A 24,324-nucleotide genomic window follows, 5' to 3' on the forward strand; every position below is an offset into this window, starting at 1 on the left:
TCCTAACCAGCTCCCAGGTGAAGAGGCAGCTGCTGTCTGGGATCGGAACTTTGAGTAGAAAGCTTTAGGCTCTCCGGAGAAAGCGAGGTCTAAATTAAGACAAGTTGATGCGAGGATCCGGATTCTTTCTTTTTCATCTCAACTCTCACATTCGCCTTCTCCTTTTTATAGCAACTCTAGCTATTAGTGCAGGAAAATAGAAACTCCTTTTCACTTCCTTTCATGAAGTGCTTAGAAACCACAAAGATAAAGAAGCTTGAACAGTAAGAGTGCCCAAGACTCAATGTTTAAATCAGCTTGGAGGAGGGGTAGAAAATGACCCCAAGACTCAATGTTTAAATCAGCTTGGAGGAGGGGTAGAAAATGACCCCAAGACTCAATGTTTAAATCAGCTTGGAGGAGGGGTAGAAAATGACCCCAAGACTCAATGTTTAAATCAGCTTGGAGGAGGGGTAGAAAATGACCCCAAGACTCAATGTTTAAATCAGCTTGGAGGAGGGGTAGAAAATGACCCCAAGACTCAATGTTTAAATCAGCTTGGAGGAGGGGTAGAAAATGACCCCAAGACTCAATGTTTAAATCAGCTTGGAGGAGGGGTAGAAAATGAAATGTCAAATTTAGCTGATGGCACAGTTCTGCAGGATGGTGGAAAGTGAAGTGCAGTCAGTGACAGGAGAGACTCTAAAGGCCATATGAGTGAGAAGGAAGTAGAATTCCAAAGCGAGCAAGAAAGGAGGTGGCTGTGTGGGGCTGGGAAGGGTCAGCTAGATCAGTTAATGAGCTATTAGATAAGACCCAAGAACGAGCATAGGAGTTACTCTTTATAAGTCTCCCCTTTGCGTTATTGTTGCAACTCAAACAGTACAAAGTAAGCAAACAGTACAAAGTAACCATCTAAACAGGGGAATAAAATATAAAACTATATCTTATGTTTGCTGAAGACATGGCAAATCCAAATCTGAAATACTGAAAGATTGACTGATATGCTCAAAAGAAGCTACAGTGAGATCAGATGTTGTCCAGAGGCAGGAAACCAAAGCGATAAAAAAGGTGGGGGGGGGGAGGGAGACTTTTGAATGAAGATGGAATAAAAGCATCAGAACTCCTGTCTAGAAAGAAAGGGCTGAGAGAAGAGCTTTGTGAACTGAATTCCGTGAACGTAGTGAATACATCTAAACAAATAAAAAGCGGTGCTATTTCACAGGAACATCTGTACTGTTATTCCATATACCTTGGATTTTTTTATGCTGTAGGGATCTTGCCAAGCCCTGTTGCTTTTGCAGATGTTAGAATGACTTATGTGCATCTCGTTTTCTCTCTAGTGAATTTCTGCTCTTCCTTCAAGACTCACCTCTAAAGACGAATCTGCTGTTGTCTAAACCCTCCTGTACGGAGTTAGGCGCACTTCACCCCAGTTCCCTGGCTTCCACAGCGTTTCCTACCTGTCTTTGCCTCTGTTATTTACATCCTTGTCTCTTTCTCTAGCCTTACTTTCCTTTGTGGGAAGGAACTGTGCTTTCGTAATTTTTGCATTTCCCCGGCTGAGAGGCTGACACATGCTGTAAGCTCAGTTTATGCTAGTTGAAAGGGAAAAAATGGAATGAATGAATGAAAAAATAAAAAGATGATTGGATTTTCAACAGTGATTCTAAAATGGGCAGAATGAAAGAGGATTTGATTTGTTTTGACAAGAAAATACTATTAGAAATTTGCAAAAGCATTCATTTCAAAGTGTTTATGTTTTATTTTTAAGTACATTAGCTTTTTGGTTAGGGTAAAATCATTCTAATAAGTATGACAAGTGGCTAAATTAGCATTGGATTTTAGTGACTTTTCAGAGTTATATTGGGTTATGGACACCGCTGTCTCATGAAGTGGGGATGCCCAGACCCTTCAGCAAGTAGGGATAGAGTCTTCCAGGAGATACAATGATCAGAATGCCATGGCTTTTGCTGGAGAACTGTTTTCAAAATGTAAATCAGAGTGTGATAAGAAGTACAAATGAATATATTTTAAACTGTATATAAATCTAAAAGTATTTCAGAATAAAGCAGTAACCAGGAAATTCTTCTTAGAAGAGGTACATTTTGAAATAGTGTTTGGAAGACGTTATAGTCAATGTGTGGTAGGGGCTGTGGTTGAGGGCATTGGATGATGAGAACCTTAACTGATAAGATGTTGATATGAGAATATGTGTACAGTTGATTCAAAGAAGAGGGCATGGCTGTCATGATCTGTGAGAACAGCTGAAAAGATGAAAATAATCTTGCTCTATCAAGTGCGACTCATGGCAGACTTGAGCAACATAGCCCTATACATTTTCCTTCTCTGCATACCTATGAAGAAGCATTTTATTTGACATAATTTGGTATTAGTTTGACTTTTGTAAGTTATACAGTTATTACAAAGGATTTCCAAACTTTGATTATATTAACACTTTTTAAACTATTCCTCTGTGTGTGTGTGTGTGTGTGCGTGTGTGTGTGTACACTAAACTAAACCTAAACTACACAGGTACTTACTTGGAGGCTTCAGTGGAAATACCATCCTGGAAATTTAATGGGAACAAAGGTCCTGACTTATAGAGTTGATTATCAATAGATTCAAAGTAAAGCCAGGCATAACTTACTCTAAACTTCGTTTTATAACTAACAGTGTGTTAAATTTGAATTCTAAGAAATTTACTTTTTCACTGGAAATTAGGTGACAGTGATTATCTTTTTTTAATCATTCAAAATTTGGGATTTAAATTTCTTCCTTAGTCTCGTGAATATTAACAATGTGCCATAAAAAGATTATGTGAATCACAGCAAATGAAGCAGATTCTTAGAGGAACAGAGGAATAAGAGAACATTTATTAAGGTATATTAGGTATCAGGTAATATGTTAGGCAGCTTACTAATACACATTCTGTGAGATGTTTTTATTCTCAGATATTATTTCTCATTAGGAAAACAAATGCCACAATAACAAGGATTTAACAGGAAAAAATTAATGAAGGCTCTGTATGCAGAGTTGTGGGCAGGGCTTAGGCAAGCCACAAGGATGGGGGACACCCAGGCATGAATCGTGGTACCACAGCCTGGCGAGGACCAGAGCCTGATAGTAGGGCTGTATGAAAGGACACAGGCGCCATCACTGTGAGGCAGAGTACTCAGGGGATGAGTGGGGTTGAAGACGGGGTAATACATACTTAAATTCACCTCTCACCGTCTTACTTCCTGTGCATGTCTTCTACTGGCCAAATTCAACTAGAACCCAGGAGCCAAGAGAGCCTGAAGTAACTCAGGGTGTAGAGTTGAGCGTCTTGGAACATAGAGTATGGCAGCAAGTGGCTGAGAGTGACTATGTGGGAAAAAATGAAGAATATTTAACACAATATTCTTTCTCAAATTTTCAAATAAAGGCTTTGATAAACCGTATTTTTTTTACATCATCTTCTTAGTCATTGTTTAGTTGTTGAAGACAAATGTATAGGCAAGTTCCTAAGGGACACCTAAACATCTGATTGACCATGCTATGGTTACTAAACCAGCTTTGAGTTTCCTAGCAGCCAAGGAAAACAGGAGACCATATGGTTTACATAGCTCTCAATGACTGTTTGGAAGCATAATAATTTATCGTTCTTGAAGCAGGAATTAGTGAAAACTTAACACAGAATTCCCAATATAGGAACAATGAGCAACTTACTATAGCAGTTTCATTAAAAGTATGTAAACATATGCATTTAAATGTTTCTTATATTAGCCTTTGGTTTAAGTTGAAGTAATGGTGTTAAATTTTAGGTTTCGGTTTCTATTTGTCCAAAAACTTTATCTTTTACTAATTTTTCCAAAAAGAAGTTTTCATTCGTTAACCCATCTCTTTTTTCTTTTTGAAAATTAAAAAGACATCCCCGAGGACAATAAATAAAAGCAATTAATATTTTATTTACTTGCAAAACTTGTTACTTTCAGTTTGCTATTTAAATATATGAACTGATGCATGCAGAGTGATTTATTATGAAAGTTTATCTTTCCTAGCATGCATATTTTAGGCTTGACTTTTAGATTAATCATATATCTATCTAAATTTATGAGCTATAAATAAACTAAAACATAGGTCCTCATTTTTATAAATTGGCTCACCTATCAGTTATTTAAGTAACTGATAGGTGGTACTGTACTTTCTCAAGTCTCCTTTGAGGTCTCCTTAAACATTCAAAATATAGTCTTGAAGATTAACTACTTCTCTCCTAAATGACAACAAAATAATGAAAGCATTATAGTGTTGAATTTATCACAAAGTCAATACAAAGATAGATATATATGACCTTTGCAAAAATGATCCGAGTTCAGCTTTTCAAGAATTACCTTTTGTTTAGCCTAGGTACATCATGAACACCCTTTCACTGGAGTTTATATCACACATGTATGTTTGACGCAGGGAATTTAGGTTCCTGTATCTCTGATCCAAGTTATTGCCCAGGACAGGCCAGCTGAGGCTAGAGATAATCGATGAGTACATATTGGCAACATATTATATGCCAGGTATATTAGGTGACATTAGGAAAACACAGAAAAAGTATGAGACAGTTTTTGATTTAAAATTCCAGTTTGAGAATTAAGACCGAAAGTAGTAGAAACAGATCTAGGAGAACATACAGTAATTGGTAAATTATATGTTTAAGAAGGTTCAGAGAAGGGTGAGATAAATGGAGTATGTATTGTGGTTGGAATGACTTCCAAGAGGAGAGTGATTGTGAACAGGACTTTGGTGAAAGGATAAAGTTTAAGTAACTAAGGAGGGGGGGAAAGAAAGAACAGTCCTGTAGGGGAAAATTTCTGATGGATTCAATGGCCGAGAAATATGAACAGACAGGTACTAGAACCTTGCTTCTTGAAGTATTCAGTGTATGGTTCTGGCACCAGTGTTAGAAATGTCATAACTTTTTGATTTCTCTCCTGACCTACCAAGTCAGAATCAGATCTTCTGATGATTTACCAGCACTTTAACGTTCCAGAGAGCCAGCAGTAGAGGACCCATGTTGAGGAGTGGGTTATAAGTGAGGTAGGTAAGTTATTGCCAGACTTGAGAGGGCCTTGGCAGGGAGATGAGAGATGAATCAGCAGATATTCTGTAGAAATGTAAGGATTTTGTTGAATTAATGTCTAGGCTGCCTCACAAAGACAATCTGCCCTACACCATGCATTCGGTCTATCTGTATAATATTGAAACAATGGGTTTAATTAAAATGATCTTGTCAGTTTATCCACACATTAAATTTTCATTCCAAAAATTATTTTAATTTTAGGAAAAGGAAGTGGCAATTCCCTAAATTATCTTTTTAAAGACTTTTAAGGCTTTGTTTTGAAGTAGATTTTAAGTAAAACTCTGCCTCATCTGCCTTGCATCTCTGTAATTTACAGGAGACCCTAATATGTGCATTGCCCTGAGGTAATGCTGCTACTTTCTCAGTACCTGGCAAAGCCTCTATGTCCTGAAACACAGGTGTTCCCTTTGAAATCTGAGCCTCGTGCATTTTCCTTGTAACTACAGTCTTTTCAAAGCAGGTGAAGCACAGAAGTTAAACACCGGAGGTAATATCTGAGTTGTAAGGAATGTACTACTACTGTTTTCTGTAGTGCTTTTTATACCAGATGACTTTGTCACAGAAACCTCATACACTCTTTCAGCGTAGATTGAGTGATTGATTAATTGATTTCATTGACGTCTATTTCTTTGTTATAGTTCTGATAATTCCACCATCGGGGAGAAAAGAAGGTGGCTAAGATTTTATAATGAGGCATTATTTTTGGAATTTGAATCTGAAGTTTTGCGAACCGTCAAATGTGTTACTTCCATAGAAAAACAAATTCTTTCCTGGAGATCAAGTTATTGCTATTGAGAGGATAACACTGACAGCTTATTCCATAAGATTTTGGGATTGCACTTTCTGGTTTAAGTAGGAAAACAACAGTGATTTGGGAGGGATTTATGTTGTGACATATGATGGATATTTACAAACCTGTTTTTCCAGAAGGTATGACAGGACAAGAATTATCTTTTTTTTTTTTTTTTTTTTTTTTTTGCGGTACGCGGGCCTCTCACTGTTGTGGCCTCTCCCGTTGCGGAGCACAGGCTCCGGACGCGCAGGCTCAGCGGCCATGGCTCACGGGCCCAGCTGCTCCGCGGCATGTGGGATCTTCCCGAACTGGGGTACGAACCCATGTCCCCTGCATCGGCAGGCGGACTCTAAGAATTATCTTTTAAAGGTTGTGTTTAGAAAGAGATGGCTCTATATGTCTTTGATTTTCTTCAACTGCTTCTATATTCATGAGCTGGTTGAAAAATCCTGGTGTTCCTTTTAGCTGTGTAGAAAAATTACGTGTGGAAGTCTGTGCCTTATTTCAAAGATTTTACCATTTGGTTTTCAGGACTAAGCTGAAGAGAGACCCATTTTGAGCTTCTTACTGAGAATGTCTTCTTGTCGTATTCAATTATGTTGAAGTTTTACTGGGAAGTTTTATGGAAGGTTTTCAGTTGTATTTCTCTGTTTTGGACAATATTAAAACTTTCTCCAGTAGAGGTGATTCGGAAACAGTTCTCCTCTAGACTCATAATTTGAAGATTTGAAACCTTCTTGGCTTTGCAGTCTTGAAAATCACAAATCAACTTTTTCTTCTTAGCTAAGAAATAGCCTCTGTTGTCATCAGAAATATTATTTTATGTTTGAAAGTTTTCATGGGACTCTACAAGCAATACAGGGCACTCTAGAAGAGACTATAAGTACAAAATAATAGAATTTTAAAGCTAAAAGGAATTGAAGAGACTTACTCCAGCTTACTAATGTCAGAGACAAGGAAACAGAAGCCAAACTTGACATAATCAAAGAGATAAATTTGAAAGTACACAATTTAAATGGGAAAGAAGACTCTTCCAGGGTGTATCATGTATTTTAATTAACCTTAGTTTGAATAATTGGAACAAGTGCAAGCTTAGTTTTATCTCTGTCTATATAAAAAAAGGAAAGAAACACTTATCATTAATGACCTTGCTTGCGTATGTCTAGAAGACATAGCCCTAAGGAAAGAGTATTTTCAATACTCAAAGGTATTTTCAATATATGGAAAGCTGGAATGGTATCATTACTTCTGACAGCCAGTGACTGCTCAGAACTGAGGTAGGCTTAGAGACATGAGGGTGGTTTTCTGTATGCATATGTATATGTCTAAAAAGACAAATCTTTGTGGGATTCATTTTCAGGTTTTATTGCAAATGCTTATATAGTTTTTTAAAAATAATTTCATTGTTATTTATCATTTTTAGTAGGAAGGTAAGACCAGAGCTTTCAGCCTAGATTTGGATTTCCAGCGTAACTGCATTTTCAACACCACTGTGCTTTGATGTTGTTACTTTGCCAGAGAGCAATGCATATTTTAAAAGTCCATATTAAATTGCAAATTGTGTCATGGACTGGTGTTAATTGCCATTTAATTAAGATACCTAATAGTAAGATAGTCAAAGACCTTTTTTTTTTTTTTGCATTTATCTTGGAAATCCAGTAAAGCTGTATCAATCCTGCAAAAAGTTATAATGAATTAAAACATTATTTCTAGAGAATGGTAGAAAATCTTGCAATCCTCTTTCTCCCTGCTTAGAATGACACTGAACAGTTATTAAATTATGTGAGAGTTTCCAGGCAGGAGATTATTTCTCTGTGCATTTAAAGGTATCAGATCATGCTGGTCAATTTTCCTGTTAAAATTTCTTTGTTTACTCATATATTTTTTTATTGCTGAACTTAACTATATAAAATAAACTACTTCACAGCTTCAGTGTCACCTAGCGTATTTCCTTTGGTAGACTAACTATCATGATACCTTCACCAAGAAGTGCTTATCAATACCTTTGTGGATAAAGGGATTTCCATTATCTCCATCCCTACCTCTGATCTTGAGGATTTATGTATGAAGAGTCTAATTACACAAATTTGCATCAAGCAGATAGTATCACAAAACTTTACTTCATGTGCTTTAATGCAATCTAAAATAATAATAATTAAAAAGTTCAGATTAATGTTTGACATATTTGAAAAAGAGTCTACTGTTCACTTTAGTTTTGTATACTAATATTTTTGAAGCCTCAGTTTTAAGCAAATGGTCTTCAGACAAATTCATAGTGACTAATTAACATTGGCTTTCAACTCTTGTTTAATGTACTACAATAATAATTTTGACGCTATAAAGAGTCAGTGATTTCCAGGACATGAATTTTAGAATTATGTAAATCTGGAAAGAGCTATACATTTACAATAATCAAAGAATATATTTGAAAATACTTAATCCTTTGTAAGAGAGAAGCTATTCTCAATATCAAAGAGAAAGAAAGAGTCATATTACTAATGACTGTTTTTGCCTAATGTATAGGGATACAACTTCTGGTAAGCTAGCAATATTAACCCTATTAAAAACTACAATCCTGAGTGATTTGCAACTGTCATTGTTATTATAATAGGATAACAAGTATTCTGATAGGAATATGAATTGTTTATGCCCACCATATTTCACAAACGATAGCAGTCAATGGAATTTTCTGTACATGTCTAGCTGCATAATTTTTGATTTTTACAAACAGTATTTTAGTGCTGAAACGACTATATGCTTCTAGGTTTACTTTTGAAAGTCCTTTGTCAAGGTTTAAGGAAAACGATAGGGCCACTATGGTGAACTGGTTGAAAAATGTCACTGGAGACAAAGTATGTTAATAGTATTCTAAATGTTTCTTTTAGTAATAAAACTTCAGTTAAAGACTTTACTATGTTCTCTGAAGGAACAGCTTACTTATGTAGATGGAAAATAGAGTGGTTTTTATTTCTGCACACCTCAAGTACCCATTCTATAAAGAAATGGTAATTTTAAGTGTGGCTTGGCTTTAAATTAGTCCTGGGTGAATAGTTCAGAGAGAAAAAATGAAGCCGGTTAGGCCATCTTGACTTAATTTGCAATCTAGAATTTAAATAGAAATGTATAGAGAGTAACCTGCATTTAAATGGGATGGGTATGAATTATTGCCAGTCTTAAAACATTATGTTGTAGCATAAAAATATACATTCCATGCTGTTGTCATGTTAAATGATGGTATTTCTTACAGGACAGCTATATTTTCAGTGATTTGTTTAAAAAGAATGTCCTTGATTTGTATTATTGAACTTGCCCTAAACATCAATGCTTGATTAGATTTTTCAAGTAATTACTTTTAAAATTGTCACTAACTAATATTTATTAAATATTGATAGCAAATTTTAGTTGCATGCCCTCTGCCTCAGTTCTTATATTAAAATAATGTATGTCCCTATTTTAATATTATAATAGTTAATTTTATATGCTCCACCCCCCCATTTTTAATGGATTAATTAGAAGACAAGTTATGCTATAAAACAACTTATCCATAATATATACTCAACAATTGATAACTCAGAGGGACCTGAGTTATCGTCTATCTCAACTGACACATTTTACAAATAAGAAAACATAGCTTAAAGCATTTTAATGATATGTCTTAGATTTTTTTTCGTTTCTACACAACAGATATATAAACAAACTTTGGAAATACAGCATATTTGTGAATTTGGAAATGGTTGTATATCTTCTCTAAAAACGATCCATCTTTAATTTCGTAAGAAAAACTGACATCTAAGGTTGTAGAATTGTGTGTAAAACAAGACTAAATTGACCTTGAATAAGGGTCTTAAGGACTCCCTTGGTGGGGTTTCTTGCTCTGGGTCTCTCACTTGTTTGCAGTGACCTGGACGTGCAAACTCACAGATCTCTGGACTGGGCTAGGAAAACTCAGACAGTGGGAACTCCTCTTGCATCTCTGTCTGTCTCTGTGTGGTCTCTCCATCTTATTTTTTTCAGCTACCTATTTAGGGTAGCTGAACTCCTAATTTGTGGACTCAGGTCTTTTAAGATGTGTGTCTTTAAAAGAGAAAGAATCAGATAGAGTCTGTATTTCCTAACCCAGCTTGGGAAGTCTCACAGCGCCATTCTGTTTGTTGGAAGGGAATCACTATCTAGCTTAAATAGAAGTGAAGGGGAGGGAATTCAACACTACCCTTTGTGGGAAGAGTGTTTTAAAACCATCCCAGTGGTTTCAAGGCTTTTTTTTTTTTTTTCCATCTAGGAACGTTTACGTTTTTCTTCTGGTTCCCGGCTGCTCTTTGACTATGAGATTGCTGTGTTGCTAGATTAGAAACCTATGGATAAGTATAGTTTCACTATGCTTATGACTAAAGTATTATATGAGAACCTGATTTCCAAGATTGAAAACAAAAATTTGATTGTCTCTTAAGGACAGCTTACTTTCCAGGGAACTCTGCTTTGGAACATGTTTGCTTTTGAGAGATGACCATCTCTCCAACCTTCTGAAAACAAAAGGAAATCAGCATCTTACTCATTTTCTGGGACTTCAGCCAAATTCTTTGTTTCTTACCTAATTTGTCTGGGGATATAATGACAGCAAGTTGAATTATGCCTTTGCATATTACATAATACGTAATTATAAAAATTAGGTCTAACTTAAGTAATGAATTTAATTAATAGTATGCTTGTATTTGGCGAATAAAGTGCTTGCCTGATAAATACTTACTGATGTCTGTATCACAAAATCAGTCATCTTGAACATTTGATATTAATTCAAAGTGAAATTCAAGTTTTTACGAAAACCGGATACTTTTGCTGCTGTTAATTTTTTAGTGGCATGTAAATACACTTTTTTTGTGTGTGTTTTTGCTAGATAATAAAGATGCATTATAACGAAAATATACTTACCCTAATTTTGTATACATTTTACTTTTTGGCTTTGAAAGCATGATTTTATGTATTTCAGATCCACAAGTGAATGAGGAGGAATGTTTAATATGAAAAGATTATATGAAGAGTGAAGAAACTTCCCTTCCCCACACATACTTTCTTTTTGGTGCTTCTTTCTAGTGTCTTGTCCATTTGGCCTATAGTCATGATTAGGTTTCTTCCATCCTTAAAAATCAAAGAAAGTAAAATTCTCTCTAGAGCCTGGCATCAAATCTTTTTTGGCTTCTGCCCATCTTTCTTCTTCGTCTCTAAAGTATTAACAAAGTAAGTCCCACTTGCCTTCTCCACTTTCTCTTTCCAGTCACTTATTAACCTTCTGTGCTGTGATTTTCTGCCTAGGACAGATCTGAAATTGCTCTTAACAATGAATTAGCACCTAGCAGACCTCATCTTCCTTGACTTCTCTGTAACATTTGACCTTAATTGCCCACTGTCTTCTCCTGGAGTCTCTTGTCCTGTCACTTTTATAATTTAATCCTCTTTCAGTTTTCTCTTAACCGTTCTGATTCCATTTTCCCTAGTTCATCTTACTAACTCATTGTTTTTTTCTCCCCTTCAATTTTGATAACCCCAGACTTTTCTTTTCATTTCTTTTCTCATTCTGTATCATCTTCCTGAAGAAATTGATCTCTGAGTGAATAACTTCAAAATCCATATCTTCAGAGTGTATTTCTTTCCCCAGAACCCCAGTCATCTATTTCCACTTTCTACTTGACATATATACTGCACGTATCACAGACACCTCACACATCATCCTTGAAATATGCATTGAAGTGAATAGACATACACTTCTATTACAACAATCTATTTCTCTTTCTGTTTTTCTTTCTCACAGTTTGGTAACCTCATCAGTCTTCACCCTTTTTTTTTTCCCCCCTCACCACCTTCCTTCAGTCATCCGTCAACTTCTACGAATTTAAATTCCTAAACATTATTTCAGACTGTCTGCTTTTCTCCAGTCTCACTGCTATCACTTTAGGTTGTGTCCTCATTTTCTAGTTCCAGGACTATTTTTCTACCCTCTTAACATGGCCAGAATCCTGTAATTGTGCCAATATTGAGTCCAGTTCTATCCAGCTCTTTGTTTTTACCACCACACTCACTATACTGCCTGATTTTCAAATTAACAAATTGAATATTAAACCCAGGACGTATGAAATTATTTCAGTAATAATTTTATAATTTTAAATATCACTTTATAAATTATTTAAAAAATATGAATTAATATTATTGAATTTTGTACACAAAAATGCATTTATATTTTATAGGATACAGATTCAATAACCATTCATGTATTGAGCAAATGTTTATTAACCACCTTGCCATATGGCAGACACAGATAATAGGCCGAAGGTACCAGCGTGAGTTAACTAACTGCCCCCAAGCAACTCACAGTCCCATGAAAGAGACATGTAGACGAATACTAACACTGCTGTGTAATAGCTGCTAAACAAAGGAGCATAACAAAGCTTTAAGAGCCCAAAGTAGGGAATAGCTTACTTCTAAGAGAACTGAAAATGTGTCAAGAATGTATTACATAAAGCTGTATTGTGAAGTAAGAGTTAGAGCCTGTTTGACAAATAATTGGGAGAAGGAAGTCTTAGGCAGAGGAAACGATGCCAGCAAAAGCAAGGAATAACATGTTTTATGACAGGGAACAGTATACAGAGATTTGTTGGATGCGGTTAGAGGAATCACTTCAGCGTATTTGTGTCCACTTAGGTAATTCTAATCACTTGTAGAGCAGATTGGAGGGATGAGAGGTGGATGAAAAGAGATTAATTAGGAGGCTAGTGCAAAAATCTATATGAGAGATGGAGAGAACCCAGACTAATATGCTGACTTTGCTAAGAAGAAGGGAGAAAACATAAGAACTGAGTAACATTATATTCTAAAGAAATATCCAAACTGTATATATACATTATCTGTTCGTGTCTGTATTTTGTTTTTGTTTTGAATTGTAGACATGGGATGTAGAACTGGAAAGATCTGCAGAATCCTGGGCTGAAACTTGTTTGTGGGAACATGGACCTGCAAGCATGCTTCCATCAATTGGACAGAATTTGGGAGCACATTGGGGAAGGTAGCTTAAACTACAACTTCTTGTTTCTGAAAACATAAGAGCTTGAAATGAAGTACTTACTAATTCATCTTTGTAAGTTTTCAAAGGCTTAGTGCCTAAAAGGAAAACAAGCAGTCACACCAAGACAAATAAAAAATAAATATCCTGCCAGAATGATCAGTAGTATTTTAAACTTATTTTTGTTTCAAGTAATTGATATATTAGTGATGTAAAGTGCAAAAGTATTTAATGTTAATAAGTTACCCAAAACTGCCTCTCTACCCAACTTCATCAATCTTTTTGGCAATATTTGGTTTTATATTTTCTCCAGCCTTACTTGATTTTTGTGGTTATTTTCTTTCAAATAGATATAGACCCCCAACATTTCATGTACAAGCATGGTATGATGAAGTCAAAGACTTTAGCTACCCATATGAACATGAGTGCAACCCGTATTGTCCATTCAGATGTTCTGGTCCTGTATGTACTCATTATACACAGGTTTGTTTTGGGTATATTACACTTTATTCGTTTAATTTGAGTTCATGTAAACTAACAAAGTTTTTTTGTGTGTGTGTGTGGGAGAACTTAGGATACTGAACATTTGCCTTCCTTATGTCATTTATATGGTTATTAAAAATATATTAATATTGATTTATGTAGAACAAGCTTATAAATTTTTATAAACAAGAATAATTATCGAAAAAAGTACAGACATTTCCTTAAAAATATTATTTCAATGATTTTACATATAAAATACTTTAATATGACCCCAGTAAGTGCAAAAGGGAAGAAATTCACCATCTTCAAATTCAGATGTCAATTTTTTTATTTTCAAAAAATAAAAATATGGTTTTATTTACCATGACATTCAATATTTACATGTGTGCAGCATTTATCATGTTTTTAAGTTTTCAGTGTTTGGATTGGGTATTGGACATGTTCTAAAACTTCTAAATCAAACAACAAATGGCAGATTTGACTAGATAAAGCTCACTACAGATCTGAGTTTCTAGAATTTCTATGACTGATTATTAGTGACTATAAAGCAAATGGTTCTGTATGCCTTTGCATGGGACAAGATTAAGATCAGTATTGGACTCCCTGATAGCCAGTGGCACAGTGAAAATGTCACATTGTATAAGAAATTTGAACACCTAAACTTTTGCTCCAGTACTTTCTGCTTTAAGATGAGAAATTCTGTTCATTTGGTAGGTAAGTTTCTTCACAGGAAAATTAATACGGCATTTAGGACTGTGAGGATGTAACATTTGAATTATTTAGTAATAAATAAGATGTTTATGTCTTATATCTGGATAGAGTTATAAACCTGTGCATCTCTTTTTTTTTTAAAGTTAAATTAAGTATTTCCCCAAGTCTCAGTAAAAATATTGTTTCTGACATTGCCTCATTTCATTTTGAATAGTAACTGTTGGTTGTCCAGTTCACTTTTATGCATTTTCTCTCAGATATGTTGCTGTCTTACTTCATCTCAGCCTACTTTTTCTAAGCCGTGCTTTTCTCTAATGTAGGTGGTGTGGGCAACAAGTAGCAGAATAGGCTGTGCCATTAATTTGTGCCATAACATGAACATCTGGGGGCAGATATGGCCCAAAGCTATCTACTTGGTGTGCAATTATTCCCCAAAGTAAGTAAACAAAACACTACTTGCATATGTAAGTATTTCTTAACAACATAAAAATAACTTTATATTTTTGATTTTTTTCCTTATTTTCAGTGTGTATTATTGAGTAAACTGCATTGTTTTAACTGAGTTTATGTCATATGGCAACAATTATGGTTGTCTAATGTGTAAAATTGGTGCTTAAAAGGAATATGAAAATTGAAAATATAATCTTTGTAAAGATAGGAATCATATTTTTAGGGCTTCAGTTTTATTTATTGCACTACTATATTGTGTAAATGTTTAATAATTTTGGTTTATTAGAGATGAGAAACTATAGACCGAGAAATGTATTTTCACCTATGTAAAGACCCTTCAATTAATTACATTGAAAATATTGTACAACTGAACTTAGGGTCAAATCTACGTCTAAAATCTGTTTTTATTAAAACAAATGGGATATAGATGAATATTCCATAGCAGAGGTTAGTGTTTTGCAGAAGTTTGGTTTTTCAGTTTTTAGCAATATACATAACACATTATTTAGAATATTTTCAAAAGAATGAGGTAGCAGTGTATGTTTAAACTTAGTAATGAGATATCACTTCCCATCTGTCAGAATGGCTATCATTAAAAAGAACACAAATAACAAATGTTAGTGACGATGTAGAGAAAAGGGAACCCTTGTCCGCTCTTGGTGGGAATGTAAGTTAGTGCAGCCACTGTAGAAAAACAGTATGGAGGTTTCTCAAAAAACTAAAAATAGACCACCTCTTAATGGTGTGGATTATCTTTTGAAGGGGAAACTGGTGGGGCCACGCCCCCTACAAACATGGCCGGCCCTGTTCTGCTTGCCCACCTAGTTTTGGAGGAGGCTGTAGAGAAAATCTGTGCTACAAAGGTATGTGATATTGTGTTGTAATATTCAGTTTGATTTATATTTTCATCCAACTTCTGCATTAATTTGTGTTTGAAAGCCCAAAGCACATTTAATTATTACATGAAAAGTTTCTAGAACTCTATTTCAAATATTTAGAAGTCATTTAAAATATTTTTTAAAATTTATAATATTAATAAGTCTATTATACCAACATGTATTTAAAGGAAAGATTCATGATTATTCCAGATAACCACTTAATTCTACTTTGAAATTATCCCAGAGTGACAAGTATATTTTCATTCTTAAAAGCCATCTTGATATAGTGTTGATTAGAATTATTTCCATAAATGTCATGATTTCTGAAGAATTTAGCAGTTTAACACAATTTATTTTAAGCACTTTAAGAGTTTTTGCCTAAATACCTATCCATGAATCTTACTGAACCATGCCCAATGAATTATACTAATTCTCTGCTTCTTACTGCAGAGTATACAATTTGTCATGCCAAAATAACAACAACAACAAAATATATATATATAATAGTATTATAAAACTGTTGTAAAAAATACTGTCTCAAATGTACTGGATGTCCTCAAAAATAAATATAAATATGATGTCCTTTTTATAACACATGAAGATAAAACTTACCTGACAAAGCTTTGTGAAAGTCATGCTTTTTATTGGGCATCCAAGTGAACATTTTTACACTCTTGTACTACTTTGTTCTTAATGATGACTAAATGAAGAATAATGCAGACCAGGTGTATTTGAAAATATGTGTAAATGCAGCCACTTTTCAGTACTTATAAAGAGATATCTTTTTTCCTTAATGATTGAGTGCTCACTAGCTATAATAAGTAGACAAGAAGTAAGCATATAGTTCACTGTGTAATATGAGCCATTTTTAATTCCTGAAAGCTTTTTTCATTGTGCCTGAGTCTGTTTTCCATCCCCCAAACCTCCAACCTGCTTGCTCCATTGCCAATGACCACGGTGTCTTACTAAAGCTGACTTTCCTCTGAATTCATACTTCCTTTTTCTAGATTCTGAATTCTTAGACATACATGCAAATAACCACATTTCCAAAATGTGCCCCTGTCAAGCCCTTAATACAAGCCAACCTGGAAAAAATATTAAATTCAAAGTTTGCATATTTTCCATTGTTAAGTTTAAATTTCTGCACATTGAATTTCCTTCTGCAGTAGAAACCTTTCCATGGAAACTGATATTGTGGTAAATAGCACAATTCTCCTTTCAGGAGAATTTTAAATGTGATCCTTTGGAGAATTTTAAGTGTTATCCTCCTGAAAATATGATTTCATTTGAGAAAACAAATTCAAATTCACTAAGCCCGACTTCATTAGATCACTGTGTAGACCTCATGATGTCATTATGAAAGGTAATCACTGATACCACTTTAAAATATAAGTAAAGTTTAGAAATGATTCCATTTAATGTTAGCATAAATGAGTCAAGGGCTCAAAGGTTTATGCATCTGTTTTATTTATTCCAATGCAGTATGTAAGATCACCACCTTACGCCAAAACTTGTGCCAATATATACAGTACTGATTTTTCTAGTAGCTTTCAGTGTTAAACAGGCATATAAAGGTGTATCATGGGTAATTTGTGCACATTTAAGATGGATTCATATTTCCTAAATCCATTCTCTCTAACAGAAGGATCAGATAGCTATTACCCTCCTCAAGAAGAAGAAACAAATGAAATTGAACGACAGCAATCACAAGTCCATGACACCCACATCCGGACAATAGCAGATGATAGTAACAGAAACGAAGTCATAAGCACACAGCAAATGTGTAAGATCTCCGCATTATTTATATTTTAAAGTTTACATTGCTGGTATATTCAACTATATTTTATTAATCTGAACATTTTTAGAATGGCAAAAACTTGGCGTTAGACTGTATGGGATGAATTAGAGCAGCTGTTGCATCATCTAAATTATTATTATTTTCTAAATTTTAGCTCAAATTGTTTCTTGCGAAATAAGATTAAGAGACCAGTGCAAAGGCACAACCTGCAATAGGTAATATTTATTATTACTCTCAAAATTGACTGGCAAGATATAAAAAATATTTTCATTCTGTATGGACATTCAGAGAAGCTAAATTTTGTTCCCCATTTCTTTTATTTAGATATGAATGCCCTGCTGGCTGTTTGGATAGTAAAGCTAAAGTTATTGGCAGTGTACATTATGAAATGGTAGGTATTATAAATGTCATTATTTGAGGATAGGATCCTTTCATATAATATTTTGATTTTTTAATGGGAAAAATAACAATTTATATATGTATAGCTATTTTGCTCAGAATTGTTTAAAGTCATACATAGTAACAAGTTGTATCCTATGCAGAATTCTTATCATTTTAACATCCTTTTATCCCTTCCTTTTCTCCCAGCAATCCAGCATCTGTAGAGCTGCAATTCATTATGGTATAATAGACAATGATGGTGGTTGGGTGGATATCACTAGACAAGGAAGAAAACATTATTTCATCAAATCCAATAGAAATGGTGTTCAAACAATTGGGTAAGTACCTAAATAATCTTTTGGACCAGAGGTTTTAAGTTGTAACAATAAGTTACATTCATTTAGAGCAAAGCATAGAAGAATTTAGTTTATAAAGAGAGAAGGTAATTTTCAAGGTTCATTTCAACTACATAATTTCCATGGGCAAAAAGAAGGAAAAGTATCTGAATTCAAAGTTGAACCCTTTTGCTTATAAAGATCATGCTAACATTCTAAATTTTCTAGTTTCATTAAGAATGTACAAATTTATAGTTTTTCCCATTGTGAAGCAATACATTTTTCAGCTATGATAAAAAGTGCCTGAGAAGGCTAATTGATTTGCATATTCTTCCTGCCCTGTTTGGGAGAATTATTTATTTCATGCAACAGTAACTTTGTTAATAAGATAGATTACTAGGTAAGAGAGCATTTTGCAAAGTCTCTAAATATGTAATACACTATGTCACCTTTCTTTTGTCTGTTAAAATGTGATTTGACCCAGTATAAAAGCATTGATTAACTTTTGAAATGTTTGTCATATTAAATATACTAAATGTATTATTATAAAACAACATATTTTCATATATACTCTATAGAAAGTAGAAAAATGTAGGCTTTTGAAATATCTTTGTAGTTTCTCTTTCTCCTATCTAAAATAATAGACATTATTGAACCTCATAATGGAATGCCTTTTCTTAGGAAATATGATAGTCTCCCTTCCTTTGTAACTGAACGATTGCATGATACTCCACAGTATAGAATTCATAATGATAAGAATTTGTTAAGAGTCCTTGTAAATTGGTGGAATGATGCCCCCTGTATACAATTTTATTCAAAGGCCTGATGTGTGGTTTTTAGCCATTAGTGATTAATCTCTTAAGTAAAAGCTTTACAGAAACACTTATGGATTAATTTATTCACTCAACAGATAGTTATCTTAAATAAATAATAAATATTAGTTTTTAGCTTTGGTAAGCCAAACATTGCGTGTTGCACTAAAGAACATTTATTTCCTATTATTTACCTTTTTCTTTTAACTTGTTTTTTTAATTGTTTATTATATAAACTCTCTTGAAACGTGTGTGTGTCATATTAAAGTACCATCACAAATAAGCATTACCTTTTGCAATAGATGTTTTTTATGAAAGCCTGGGTATAGATAAACTAATTAAAATACCTATTCTTATATTCTTGCTTTTTAATAAAACATATAAGGAGGAATTCATTCATTTATTGTAGACATTTTACTAGATACTAGGGGGAACAAAAAGATGAATGATACATATTCCTTTAAGGTCCTTATTATTTAGTAGTCTTTTTACACTGCCTTGTATTGACTATTTTGAAAGACTAAATTTTTGCTTCCATGGTAACAGGGAATGAGTATATTGAGAGTTTTAATTTTAATAGGAAACAAATATATAGATATAAATGTGTATTATTTTATGCTATTATGTATAAGTTTTTGAGATTGATAATGAAGAGATTTTTCTCTGATATCAAGAATGGTATTTATTTGGCTCATACTTGAACGTAATATGAATTTAGCATAAAACAGATGATTAATTCTTATACTGCTACATGTCTAGATATAGAATTCAAAGTTGAACCCTTTTGCTTATAAAGATCATGCTAACACTCTAAAATTTCTAGTTTCATTAAGAATGTACAAATTTATAGTTTTTCCCATTGTGAAGCAATACATTAAATAAGAACATTTAAGAGAATGTTCTTAAATAAGAACATTTAAGAAAAAATCAAACATTCATAGACTTAAAAAATATAAGAATTTATGTTGATGGTGATGCATGTAAGATGTTGACGATTGAAATTTTTATGTTTTTATCTTCAGCAAGTATCAGTCTGCTAATTCCTTCACAGTCTCTAAAGTAACAGGTTAGCACTTTTTTCGTCTTATTTTCTTACCACTCTGTTGCACATTATTCTTTCTAAAGGATTTGCTTATTGTTTTGTGTTTGAATTCTTCAGTTCAGGCTGTCACTTGTGAAACAACTGTGGAACAGCTCTGTCCTTTTCATAAGCCTGCTTCACATTGCCCAAGGTACTGTTTTCTAGATTTTCTCCATTTTTAACCTGTAAACAGGGGGCCTTTTACCCTGGATAACTGCTTTTGCCTGAGATTCTGGTGTCTCTAGGACTCAGAAGATGTATCATCTTGAACTGCTAGCAGCAGGGAGCAATGGACACCACAAACTGCATGCACTCTAGGCACTCCTAGTGTAGTTTCTCCAAAAAATGTGTGTGTGTATTTTTTTTTTTTTTTTGTCTCCACGAAAATCTTTATTTTAGCATTTAAAAGAAAGAATCACATGTTCATTCCCCTACAGCTTTATGAGGCTTGGCCACCCAGTAAGTTACAAGTTATGCACGTCAGGCACTTGTCTGGTCATTGCATGACTCTTTAATGGATCACATCAGGGCCAAGCAGCCCCTTTCCCTATGATTAGATGTAAAGGCAGGTACTGTTAAAATGTGTCAGCATTTTTATTCAAAGCATAACGGAAGTTGTAGACGAAGGAGTGTTTACTAGATCACTATCTACATTCTCACAAATATATAACAAGGTGTTAAAACCAGAGACTAGAACTCAGACAAGCAAAAAGCTCCTGCAGTCTTTCTTTGACCTGAACTTGCCTACGAAGAAATGAACTCAGTTTGAATCTACTGATCTTGGCCTTCCACAGACCAAGTGCTAAATATGGTTAAGGTAGAGCGTGCACAGCATGATCCTAAGGGCAGAACAGCTGGTTTTATCGCCATAGGGTGGGCAGTGAATGCGCAGCAGTTCTCAAATGCAAAAATAAAATTTTATAGTCAATGGGGACACCCTTCCTCCTACAGAAGACATTTTTTATAAAAATCAACCTTTAATTCAAAGTTATAAAAACTCATTCATTTATTACTTATATTTAAGTGGTTCTGGTTTAGATGCTAAAGTGTACTGTGTTATACGAATTTTAGGAACATGAAACTTAAATAAGAAATGTAGGCATTTCTTAAAAACTGTGTTGAAGAAGATCGGCTTCAATTGGTAAAGGTAGTTGCAATGAAGTTTTGTTTTTTTTTTTAAGAATACTTTTAGGAAACTAATTGATACTTTTATCAAACAATGATTTTCATATAGTCATTTTGTTGAGACTGATTTACTATGTAGAATGAATTATGTTTTTTCCAGTCTTAGCTTTGATTTCCTTTTAGTGTATGAGTGTGTGTACTTGCGTGTGTGTATGTGAATCCAGAAGAGCCAATCAATTTAAATAAGTGCCACTTGGCAGTTTCTTAAACTCTGGGAGTGAATTTTTAAAAATATCATGTGACTGACTGAACACTGATAATTGGACCCTATGTTTAAATAAAAGAACTTTTGGAAACTTTGAAAAAAGGCGCTGAAGTATCAGGAAGGGAGTAGGATATCTGGAGAAAGAACATTTCCATTCAGAGGGAAAGATAAACTCAAAGGCCCCGAGGATGAGATTATTCTGTATGTTTGAAGAATAACTATTAGGCCAGTGTGACAGGAGCTGGGTGAGAAAGTGAAAGAGGGGTAGGATATAATGTCAGAGAAAGACAGAATACTCAGGGCTTATTGGCTATTATAAGGATCCTGTCACTTGTTCTGAATTAGATGGAAAGCCACTAGAATATTTGGAGCAGAGGAATGATATGATTAGACTTGTATTCTTCAGTGTAAGTGTGTGGCAAAATAGATTGGAGGGGGCAAAATCGGAAGCAGGGAGACCATAGGGGAGCCTATTGCAGTGAGCTAGATATTGGAAGATAGAGCTCAGAGTTACAGTGATTGAGGTGCTTAAGGATGCTGTGATTTTATTTCAGTGTACAACGAATAGAAATTGGGTTGAATATTAGGTTGAGGTAAGGAAGGGAGTTAAGGATAGAATAAAGGTATTTTTTGGCCTGAGCACCTGAATAATGGAGTTGACATTTATTGTCGGAAGCCTACAGAAAGAAGATATTTGCGGACTGGGTGAGAAGATTAGGAATTTGGTTTCAAATATGCTAAATTTGAGATATTTATTAGGTCTACGTGGAGATATTCAGTAAGCAATAGGACATACAGATTTAGAATTAAGAGAAGAGGTCCAACTACAGATACAAATTTGGAAATCAATAGTTTATAGATGATAATCAAAGCCATGAAATTGGATGAGATACCAAAGATGTGAACATAGAGAAAAGAACCTATGAGATGTCTGTGGCAGACAATGATTCAGTTTTTCCAAGTTATGTGTTTACTAAATTCTGCAGTCATATTGGGTACCAAATTCCCAGATACTGAGAGAGAGATACTTCCTGATGTTTCTTTCTGCTTTGGATACCCAAATTAGAAAGCTTCCTGGCTAAGCTTTTTTTTTTTTTAAAGAAAAAGAAAGAGAAAAGAAACACATCTGTGCCAAAAGCTGGAAGTAGGTAAAGTAAGCAGAAGCAATTGTGCTTACTGCTGGGATTGTACAATTGACCTATTTCAGAAGGAAAACATGTGTATATATACACTGGAATGCTACTCAATCATAAAAAATAATGAAATTTTGCCATTTGCAACAACATGGATGGACTTGGAGGGCATTATGCTAAGTGAAATAAGATAGAGTAACACAAATACTTTATGATATCACTTCTATATGGAATCTAAAAAAAAAATACAACAAACTAGTGAATATAACAAGAAAGAAACAGGCTCACAGGTACAGAGAACAAACTGGTGGTTACCAGTGGGGAGGTACAGTATAGGGGTAGAGGATTAAGAGGTACAAACTATTAGGTATAAAATAAACTGCAAGGATATATTGTAAAACACAGAATATAGCCAATATTTTATACTAACTATAAATGGAGTATAACCTTTTAAAAACTGTGAATCACCATATTGTATACCTGTAACATATAATATTGTACATCAGCTATACTTCAATAAAAAATAATGAGTAGGATTTAGAATGCTGAGTTTACTTTTGTGTATGCATGTCTATGATCTTACTAATAAGAAAGACTGAAATAACCAGCTACTTAATATTTGTAAGCATGTTTTTATTTTTTAGAGTATACTGTCCTCGGAACTGTATGCAGGCAAATCCACATTATGCTCGTGTAATTGGAACTCGAATTTATTCTGATGTAAGTACCCTAATCTATGCAGCTCTCAGTATCTATCTATATGCATGCACACGTGTTTAAATGTATATATGTACATTTCTATACAGAAAAAGGAACAGATTCTGTGTTGATATACATATTCTCGGAAAGGTCAATCATCAGTAACACTAAAAACTAAATATCTATATGCAAATATGCATGCATAATCATTTATCTTAACTAAATTTTTCTTCGTATCCTATCTATGTCTCTTATATCAGATACTAAATGAAATAGCTTGGATGCATCCTTGGGAAGGAAAAAGCATTTTATTTTTCTTTAACCTTCCTTTTGGTTCTTCAGTACTTGAAGTATAAACTGGATAATTAAGAGTTTGTCAAATGTATGAACAATATCTCCACTGCCAAATGGGCATTTAGCAGGTAGCATAGAATCAAAACCAGGTAATCATTAAAATACATACAAAAGGAAACCAGTTGAGGGTGTATTGTAATGGATGCCAGGACTGGGGTTGGACGAGGAAGATTAGCTGTGATGGCTTCAGGGCCGATAAGTGCTTTCTGATCCAGGTTTCAAGTGTGGGTTGGTAAAGAGGATTAGTGCACATTTTAGGTGGGGTGAATGGCACCTACAAAGACATGGAGATGAGGTGAGAGCAAGTGAGCTGAAAGTGGGTGTGACTTGTAGGTTTGCTTGTATCTGAGCTGGTGAGATGTGAAGCTAAAAGGGGCTGCAGCCAACTTAGTGTGAGGGATGGAGGGAGGGATCCGGCTCTTGAAACATGTAATTGGAGAGTCTAAATACATGCTGATAAGTTTAGATTTTATGTGGCAGACATTTGGAAACCACTACCAATATCTAATCCAAAGAGTTCCAAAAGAAATATATTCTTGATGTACTTATTCAGTAGAATACTATGGAAATACAATTGTGAAGAGTCCTGAAATGTGAGTGTTACCACCACTTGGTGAATTCATTTCGGTTTCAGGTTTTTTTGTTTTTCAGTTCAGCTTTACCGTTAAAATTATTCTCCGAATCTAAGTCTCTCTCCCAGCTCCAGGTTTGCAGTATTCTTATCTGCAATTTCAATGTCCTGTTGGTATCAGAATTTGGTAGTCCTCACAATTTGTGCTTATCTTCTTGTCTCTGAAAACATGCTTTTTCTAATTTTTCTGTGAACATCATGGTCATTCTTTACCTTCTGAGTTATTGCCACTTTCTCTGTGAAGTGTATTGCTGG

At 34.3% G+C, this 24,324-nt stretch overlaps 1 protein-coding gene across 2 annotated transcripts in view; it reads left to right on the forward strand.

The window, feature by feature from the left end:
- CRISPLD1 (cysteine rich secretory protein LCCL domain containing 1) overlaps positions 1–24,324 on the forward strand; it is a 42,778-nt gene that overhangs the window by 11,759 nt on the left and 6,695 nt on the right. Inside the window, exons 2-12 of one of the 2 annotated variants that reach the window (XM_060035183.1) lie at positions 12,818–12,936; positions 13,284–13,416; positions 14,448–14,563; positions 15,340–15,440; positions 17,098–17,238; positions 17,408–17,468; positions 17,578–17,644; positions 17,842–17,972; positions 19,804–19,847; positions 19,941–20,013; positions 23,030–23,105. In XM_060035183.1, coding sequence (XP_059891166.1) covers positions 12,818–12,936; positions 13,284–13,416; positions 14,448–14,563; positions 15,340–15,440; positions 17,098–17,238; positions 17,408–17,468; positions 17,578–17,644; positions 17,842–17,972; positions 19,804–19,847; positions 19,941–20,013; positions 23,030–23,105 — 1,062 coding nt within the window. Of the gene's footprint in view, positions 1–12,817; positions 12,937–13,283; positions 13,417–14,447; positions 14,564–15,339; positions 15,441–17,097; positions 17,239–17,407; positions 17,469–17,577; positions 17,645–17,841; positions 17,973–19,803; positions 19,848–19,940; positions 20,014–23,029; positions 23,106–24,324 lie in introns of those variants that run through there. The other variant, XM_060035184.1, reaches the window with a different exon arrangement.

This window comes from Delphinus delphis, chromosome 17, assembly GCF_949987515.2.
Source record: "Delphinus delphis chromosome 17, mDelDel1.2, whole genome shotgun sequence".
In the NCBI taxonomy this organism is placed as follows: Eukaryota; Metazoa; Chordata; class Mammalia; order Artiodactyla; family Delphinidae; genus Delphinus; species Delphinus delphis.